The 8,316-nt window shown below is 50.2% G+C and overlaps 1 protein-coding gene across 3 annotated transcripts; it reads left to right on the top strand.

The window, feature by feature from the left end:
- Positions 1–152: 152 nt before the first annotated feature.
- Positions 153–8,304, top strand: AP4B1 (adaptor related protein complex 4 subunit beta 1). 3 transcript variants are annotated; one of them, XM_075174253.1, is made up of 11 exons: positions 154–295; positions 381–605; positions 855–985; positions 1,476–1,623; positions 2,309–2,805; positions 3,534–3,617; positions 4,565–4,668; positions 4,866–5,073; positions 5,376–5,660; positions 5,921–6,364; positions 8,259–8,304. In XM_075174253.1, the coding sequence occupies exons 1-10, from the start codon at positions 183–185 to the stop codon at positions 6,346–6,348; spliced, it is 2,223 nt and encodes a 740-aa protein (XP_075030354.1). In that variant the 5' UTR covers positions 154–182; the 3' UTR covers positions 6,349–6,364; positions 8,259–8,304. The 3 variants fall into 3 exon arrangements, with proteins under 3 accessions (XP_075030355.1, XP_075030354.1, XP_075030356.1); XM_075174254.1 differs by having other exon boundaries at positions 153–295; positions 2,369–2,805; positions 5,921–8,304; XM_075174255.1 differs by lacking the exons at positions 154–295; positions 381–605; positions 855–985 and adding an exon at positions 1,027–1,164 and having other exon boundaries at positions 5,921–8,304.
- Positions 8,305–8,316: the final 12 nt, after the last annotated feature.

Here is an 8,316-nt window from a genome sequence, read left to right as displayed (position 1 = left end):
CAGGCGCAGGCGGCGCGGGCCGGGGCCGAGTCGCACGTCAGGGGCGGGGCGGGAGCGCGTGCGCAGCGTGCGGTGCGCGGCTGAGGCGTCACGTCAGTGGCGGGGCGGGGGCGCGCGCGCAGCGCGGGGTGTGGCGGCTGCGGGCGGCGCGGCGCGGGGCCGGGCGGGGCCGGGCCGGGGCCATGCCGTACCTGGGCGGCGAGGAGGCGCTGCGGGAGCTCCGCCGGGCTCTGTCCAACCCGCACGTGCAGGCGGACCGGCTGCGGTACCGCGCCGCCGTCCTGCGCGTCATCCGGTAGGGCGGGCGGTGGCCGGGGCCGGGGCGGGCGGCGGCGGCCGGGGCCGGGGCCGGGCCGCGCTGAACCGTGTCTCCGCCGCAGGCACATGGCGCAGGGCGCGGACGTGTCGGGGCTGTTCCCGGAGATGGTGAAGGCCAGCGCGGCGGCCGACGTGGTGCAGAAGAAGCTGGTGTCGCTGTTCGTGCGGGCGCAGGCCCCGCGGCAGCCGCAGCTGGCGCTGCTGGCCGTTAACACGCTGCGCAAGGACTGCGCCCACCCCAGCCCCGCCGTGCGGGGGCTCGCTCTTCGCAGCATGTGCGGCCTCAGGTGGGCCGGGGCGGCGGGGGCGGGCCCGGGCCCGGGGCCGGGGCCGGGACGGGCTGGCGGGGCCGGGGGGCGGGGGGAGGCCGGGGCCCGAGCAGGCTGGCGGGGCCGGGGCGGCGGGGGGAGGCCGGGGCCCGAGCAGGCTGGCGGGGCCGGGGCGGCGGGGGGAGGCCGGGGCCCGAGCAGGCTGGCGGGGCCGGGGCGGCGGGGGGAGGCCGGGGCGGCGGCCCGCTGACGCCCGCCCGCCCGCAGGATGCCCGGCATTCAGGAGTACCTGCAGCAGCCCCTCCTCAGCGGCCTGCGGGACAAGGCCTCCTACGTGCGCAGAGCGGCTGTGCTCGGCTGCGCCAAGATGCTGAAGCTGCAGGGGGACTCCGAAGTGGGTAAGCCGGCCGCGCTGGGCCGTCCGTGGTGCAGTGCACACCGGGGAGGAGATGGTGGCCTGTGGAGTCGGGGGCACACAGCTGCTGAAAGCGTATTCAGGCCTGCGGTTTGTCCCGCGTTGGCTGCGCTGCCTCTGGGTTGTCGTGGCTGCAAGGCAGAAAGAGGGAGCGAGAGGAAGGTAAGTGGGCTGTCGCTGTGTATCGAATCGTTAATGGAACACCGGGCACTGCGAGGTTCCACATCAGACTGCCCCTTTTACAGTGGTACCTGCTTTTACAGGGTTTTCCCAGTCTCTGGTCGGCTGGGTGCCATTCTCACGTCCGCAGACCTTCAGGGAAATGTTGTGCCAAGGGCAGGGGTTACTGTAGAGCTGGAAGTTTTGTTGACTGCTTCTGCCAGTATCTTTTGTTTGTGATAAATGCTTATAGACGGTGATTAAATTGCAGCGTGTCAACAGCATTTGATACAGAGACCTCTGCTTCTTTGCAGATGGTGCATTGGTGAATGAGCTATACAGTTTGCTTCGTGATCAGGATCCTATTGTAGTCGTGAATTGTCTGAGGGCCTTAGAAGAGATCTTGAAGAAGGAGGGAGGAGTTGTCATCAACAAACCCATTGCCCATCATCTCCTCAACAGGTTTGTTTTCTTTGATATTAAGATGGTACTGGAAGCTTCATTCTTGCTCTTGCATTTTGCATGCTTGCAAAGCAGGTAAGGTATTTCTGGGCTCCTGTCAGAACTCGAAGAGAAGAGTCAGGCATGCAAAGATGGAGGTGCGCATCTTAAGAGAAACCAAATTACTGTTATGCTAAGATCTTAAGAGAAATGTGAGATGCCCTGCTTTTCCAGGAAGTCTTTGCTTCAGCTGGTGGTTTGTTTTGGAATTGTAAGTTAATGTGATTAGGTTTTTTTTTTTGGGTGACAGTATACATGATATATTTGTGGGACAGGTATGTTCTAGTATGTCTCTCCCAATCCATTGAAAGATATATAACTTACCCATTGCTTGAAGAAATTAACTTTTCTGCAGATAATTCTGTATGATCTGGCAAAAGAGTGGTATTGCTCTGCCCAGGGTTCTTGTCAGTGTTGTTGTCTGGCTTAGAGCACCAGCAGAAGTGCATATGACTAATACTGGGTGAAGCCTATGTACATAAACTGGTCAATTCTCTTGAGATAAAACTTTGGTATCTACTTCTGAAGCATAGCATTAGGTTTGGAATAGAGACTGTAAGAAACTCAGAGGGTAAGGCCTCTGCTCTGCACAGCGCAGATCTTCGTGTGCTTCTTGACTCCTGCAAACTGTTTATTCTCTTGGCAGGATGGCTGATCTGGATCAGTGGGGGCAAAGTGAGGTGCTTACCTTCCTTCTGCGTTACAGACCCCGCAGTGAGGAGGAACTCTTTGACATACTCAACCTACTGGACAGCTATCTCAAAAGCAGCAGCCCCAGCGTTGTGATGGCAGCCACCAAACTTTTCCTAGTGCTGGCCAGGGAGTACCCACATGTGCAGGCAGATGTTTTGGTGAGAGTGAAGGGACCACTGCTGTCTGCCTGCACTTCTGAGAGCAGGGAGCTCTGCTTCACTGCACTGTGCCATGTGCGTCAGATCCTTGGTAGCCTTCCTGGCCATTTTAGCAGCCACTACAAAAAGTTCTTCTGTTCGTATTCAGAGCCCCACTACATCAAATGCCAGAAAATGGAGGTGTTGTGTGAGCTGGTGAATGATGAAAACGTACAGCAAGTGCTGGAGGAGCTGAAGGGCTATTGCACTGATGTATCAGTAGAGCTTGCCCAAGGGGCGATCTTCGCCATAGGTAAGAGCTGTGTCTTGCCTCGGGAGCAGCTGCGGACCTAGACCTTTAAGGTGGTCCTTTCTCTGCTGACATATACCTGGGCAAATGCCAAATAACTCATCTGTACTGAAGCAGTACAGCCCTCTGTAGACCAGCCTCCCCAGGAATGTGTTGTGTGAGTGTGTTTCTAAACCACGATTGTGCTGATTCTTTCAGAAGTCCTGGTATTGAACTGTTTCAGGATGCGCATAATGTCCTTGAATCTTGTTCAAATGTCTATGCTCTAATGAGATGCTCTAAAGAAATTGTGTCATTTCATCTTATTAATGAGCCTAAGAGTGTTGAATGAAACTGTGTAGTGGGTGGAGGAGCTGCTCTAATACCTGCTTGTTCTTTGAGTTGTGATGGGGGCAGAGTTAAGGTGATTTGGGGCACTTTAGTTTTGTTTTTGTAAGCTTTAAAATAGGTGAGTTTCTATAGTATTCCTAAGGAGAAAGCCAGGGATGCTAAAACACCTTTCTTATGTGTTACTTTTAAGAAAAGTTCAGACGACTTCTGAGGCGTGGCTTCAGAGAATGTAACATATCCCTTGTGTGGGGAACAAGCTCATTTGATTTCAGAAATCGTAGTCAAAAAGAAAAAGAGAAAGACTGTTTCGTTAACTTGAGTTTGCAATGAATAGTTGGGCTCATGGTTCCTATTTCACTCTGATAAAAGGTTGACTTTTATGTCCTTCGGTGTCTCTGCAGGCAATATTGCTAGGACATACACAGAACAGTGTGTGTGGATTCTGACAGAGCTCCTGGGGCTTCAGCAGGAACATATCACTTCAGGTAATCATCTGCAGGTTGCCTGGCTTGTGCTTTCAGGAAGTGGCCTTGCTGGGGCTTGTGATCCCAAACTCGAGGCTCTGAAAGGCACTTGGCTTTTAATTTAATTGGCATCTTCAGGTGGAAGTCTTCCTGGTGGAGTTGGGGGTATAGTAGTGTGACCGGACATTGTAGTTTTTCCTTCCTTAGGAACTACTCTGTGGTGAAGGGGGAGATGGTCATAGCTGTGTTCATGGTCCAATGTGGAGGCTCCTTTCTGGCTGCTGCCTGCTGACTTAGGGAGTGAGGGACTCAGCAGAGACATTTTAGTGACTGTTTCAGGGCCAAGATGATTAACAGATCTTTTAAATCTTTGTGATTTCTGTTCCTCATATAATAGTCTGATTCAGTTGTACCCAGGCTTCTCTTTTTCTTCTGCTGCCCTCAGGTCTAATTTCATATCATTGCTGTTTCTGCCCTCTCTTTTAAATGGTCTTGCGTTCAGTTTTGAAAATCACACGCTTCCACTCAGCTGTTGAATTAGGTCTTAGAAGCTGCTGGTGTTTCTGTAAGTGGGCAGCAGAGCCTTTAAAATTTTGACCTAAAGTTCATGAGACTCGTTTTGAATTGTTGTTAGTTTTAATTTGTCATTCTAACCTTGTGTGTCTGAAGCATCATGAGTCAGTGTCTTTTTAAAGGCTGGGGAATGTCCAGAAGAGAGAATACTTCCCAGCAGCCAGAGGAACAATCTGAAGTTTCAGTGCTTTATTTTAGACTTGGTGCAACTTTGCTCTGACAAACGCAGTGTCATGGGACTTCGAAGAAGGGTGTCTGAAATCATAGTCACAAGCAAGGCACTGAGCTCCCTAGCTAAGATTTGCAAAGTCCCTTGAGTGGGGTTTTTTGGATTCCGCCCCCCCCCAGTGGTTTTATAACTCCTAGGGAATGCTGAGCATTTTGTTTCATTGCAGCGGTAGTACAGGCTTTTCGGGACCTGGTTTGGCTGTGTCCCCAGTGCACAGATGCCGTGTGTCGGGCACTGCCTACCTGTGAGGATGCCATCCAGGACAGTGAGGTAAGGTGGCTTTGTGCCTTGGGCTGGCAGCTTTGAGGATGGGTGGGCAATGACTCTTTGGCTTTCCTTTAGCTTGCGATTGGCAGGCAAAGATCAGAATCTTCAGAAGACTTTTTCTCTCGTATCTGTTTATTTCATGTCGCGCTGTCTTTCTGGTAAACAGCGCCTATTTGCTATTTTTTCTGTGGTTCCTTCAGGGCAAGCAAGCACTGATCTGGCTCCTGGGTGCACATGGTGAGAAAGTACCGAATGCCCCCTATGTTTTAGAGGATTTTGTGGAGAACATGAAATCAGAGATGTTCCCAGCAGTGAAGATGGAGCTTCTGACAGCATTGGTGCGACTTTTCCTGTCTCGTCCTGCTGAGTGTCAGGACATGCTAGGGAGACTGCTCTATTACTGCATAGGTGGGTTCCCTTCATCCTGTTTCACTGAAGCTGTAGTACAGGCTTTTTGGGACCTGGTTTGGCTGTGTCCCCAGTGCATGGATGCTGTGTGTCGGCATCCTAGCTGTGAGGAGACCATCCAGGATGGCAAGGTAAGGTGGCTTTATGCCTTAGGCTGCTACTCGGCCCCTAGCTGTCTGGTTGGTGAGTGTAACAGGCTTACACTGTATCCCTGGGAATCTGTTTTTAGTAATTAAGGGTTAGTACTTCGGGGGAATCTGGATGATAGAATTCTCCATAGATTATGTCCCTCTAATTTCCAGAGGAGGAGATGGATATGGCAGTACGAGACCGTGGATTGTTCTACTATCGCCTTTTGCAGTCCGGTGTGGAAGAAGTGAAACGGGTCCTGTGTAGCCCCAAGTCTGACCCCTCTCTGGGGCTCCTGGAAGACCAAACTGAGCGACCCGTGAATACATGGGCTTTGGAGTTTAATACTCTTGCACCAGTTTATGGCAGAGAACACTGGGCACTCGTCACTGCTCACCAGCCAGCAGAACCCTCTTACGCTTGTTCTCCTTGTACTGACTCCAGGAACAGAGGCACAGGTAACCCACCTCACCTTCATCTGGGATCTGTTTTCCCCTTGTCGGTAAATGTTTTCATGTGGGTTTCTTTGGAAGAAGATCACAGTGCTTTGAGAATGCTGTCTTAGTGTTCTGACTATCTTGTGCAATGCATGGCTGATCACCGCTGAAGGCACTGTGATTCCAGCCCTCTTCATCTGATGGCTCCATAAAGTGTTCTCTGTGAAATTGGGAGCTGCACCTTATATGCTGCATCTCACATGTTTATGGTTTCATTTCAGAGTCACTGATTTCTGAAGGGAATAAAGAAGTCCTCAAGGTTCATCCCGATACAGGCAGCCTGACCTTAATTCCTGATGTTTACCTGACTGCAGAACAGTTTGAGAAGACCTGGCTGAGCTTGGACATGAGCTGCCACCTCTCTCTGCCCTGGTGTGGGACTGTTCATCCAGATACCATGCAGACGGCTCTTCACGTTGTCCACATCCAGACTATTGCTATGAGCAAAGCTGGCCTCCAGCCGTGGAAAGCTTATCTCAGTGCTCAGGATGACACAGGTTGCCTCTTCCTAACAGAGCTCTTGCTTGAGGCGGCAGATTCGGAGATGCAGGTTTCAGTGAAGCAGAGTGAGGCAAAGCCGGAGGCACTGCAAACCTTTATTTCGGTGTTAAGGATGGTCATGGGGACGGTTGCTGGACTGGGGTCCTGATTGTTCCCTGCTCCCGGTAGGATGCTTGCTCAGGGCACAGGAAAAGTTTCTTTCTCTGGCTTCATTTGCCATACTTGATGCTGGTTTTGTACTTCTAAACTGTGGGAGTGTAGCAGCCCTCTCCTGGAGCAGAGCTGGGCCTAGCAAGCGTATGTGGTGTGGGGGATTGCTGCAGCTGGTGAATGGGGCAGGGTGAAGGGTCTGTCCTCCCTCTGGGCTGGGGAAGGGACAAGGTAATGCATTCGTGAGCCCGCTGCTTCTGGAGTCACAGAAGTGGTGGCATCTATGGTGGTTGTCACAAGACACTAACATAACTGATGGAACCAGAAATGAGCAAAATTCAGCGATGTGATTTGGAGAGTTTTTTTCATGAGGATTGTAGATAATTCAAAAAACAGTTCACAGACCCCAGCACTCTGCTACTTATCTCACATTAAGAGGAACAGCACAGTGAAGAGAGAAATGTTTAGTTCTTGGGTCCCTTTACATGTGATTTAGTTTTCTGTTCGATAGACGGATTTTGATAGTAGCTTCACTTACGGGCAAATGGAGCTCTGCTGTGTCAGAGATGAGTGGACAGGGTACATCATGCTCACTAGAAACAGTATGTTTCTTTTTCAAGAGAAAGAAGTGTATTTTGCAGTTGAAGTGTGTTACTGTAATCATGAATGCTCTGAAATTCCCTCCTCAGGGCTACTGTAAGAAAATGCAGGAGTGTGCAGGTTGTGTATGATGTGTTTCCGTGAGTTAATACGGTGTGAGTTTTGTAGCCTGCATCACTTCGGCCATGTCAGTGAGCTGTCAGTCCTTGGTAGTGTAGTGGTTTAAGCTGGCAGGCAGCCAAACACCACACAGCCGCTCGCTCACTCCTCCCCCCACAGTAGGATGGGCAGAGAATCGGAAAAAAGAAAAGTAAAATTCGTGGATTGAGATAAAGACAGTTTAATAGAACAGAAAAGGAAGGGAAAATTACAATAATAATAATAATAATGATAGAATATACAAAATGAGTGATGCTCAATGCAGTTGCTCACCACCTGCTGAGCAATGCCCAAATAGCGATCGCTACTTCCTGGACCACGCCTCCTATTTATATACTGACCATGATGTCATTATGGTATGGAATACCCTGTTGGTCACTTGGGCCAGCTGTCCTGGCTATGCTCCCTCCCAGCCCTTTGTGCACTTGGCAGAGCACGGGAAGCTGAAAGTCCTTGACTAGCAGGGTACTTAGCAACAACTAAAACATCAGTGTGTTACCAACATTCTTCTCATACTAAATGCAAAACACAGCACTAGGAAGAAATTTAACTCTATCCCAGCTGAAACCAGGACAGGTACTCACAAATTGAAGAATTGCTGTTCAGATAATTAACCTGTATGGAATATTAAATTTTTGTTGATACTGATTTTTACCGTTTGCTACTAGAATGGGTATTTAAAGGTTTGTTTTCTGTGTAGTACTTATTTCTGTGCGGTACTGTCATCCTGTCCTTACAAGACAGTACATGAGATGGTGCAGTGCTATGTGACTACATTTTTACAGTTTTTAAAGTTATACTCTGGCCAGCCTCGGGGCTTGTTTCTTGAAGAGCATGTCGACAGCACTCCATTGCTCTGTTGAAAGTTACGGAGAGTTGGACTTTGTACAGTGTCATGAAAAGTGTCCTTGTCACAGCTGTGTTTTACACAGCTGCAAAACCCTGAAGAAGGCTCCTTGGCTTAAGGTTGAGGTACATTGGTTACTATAACAGGGCTTTACGGTGCTCTGTAAGGAGTGGCTTTGTTAACCCTATTCTGTAAGATCTCTTGTAATTTTTAATTTCTTTTAATGACTGTATTGTACCTTTAACTTGCAATATGCTTTCCATGCACTTCACTGAAACACTGCTGTCATTCTTACACGACAGGTTTTAGATTTTACTGCTGATTTTCCTAATAAAAATGTGAATCATTCCTGGCTGTTTT

The sequence above is a fragment of the Calonectris borealis genome, chromosome 26 (genome assembly GCF_964195595.1).
Source record: "Calonectris borealis chromosome 26, bCalBor7.hap1.2, whole genome shotgun sequence".
NCBI classification, from domain to species: Eukaryota; Metazoa; Chordata; class Aves; order Procellariiformes; family Procellariidae; genus Calonectris; species Calonectris borealis.
The sequence above is the reverse complement of the archived record's forward strand: the minus strand, read 5'-3'. Positions and strand labels throughout refer to the sequence as shown.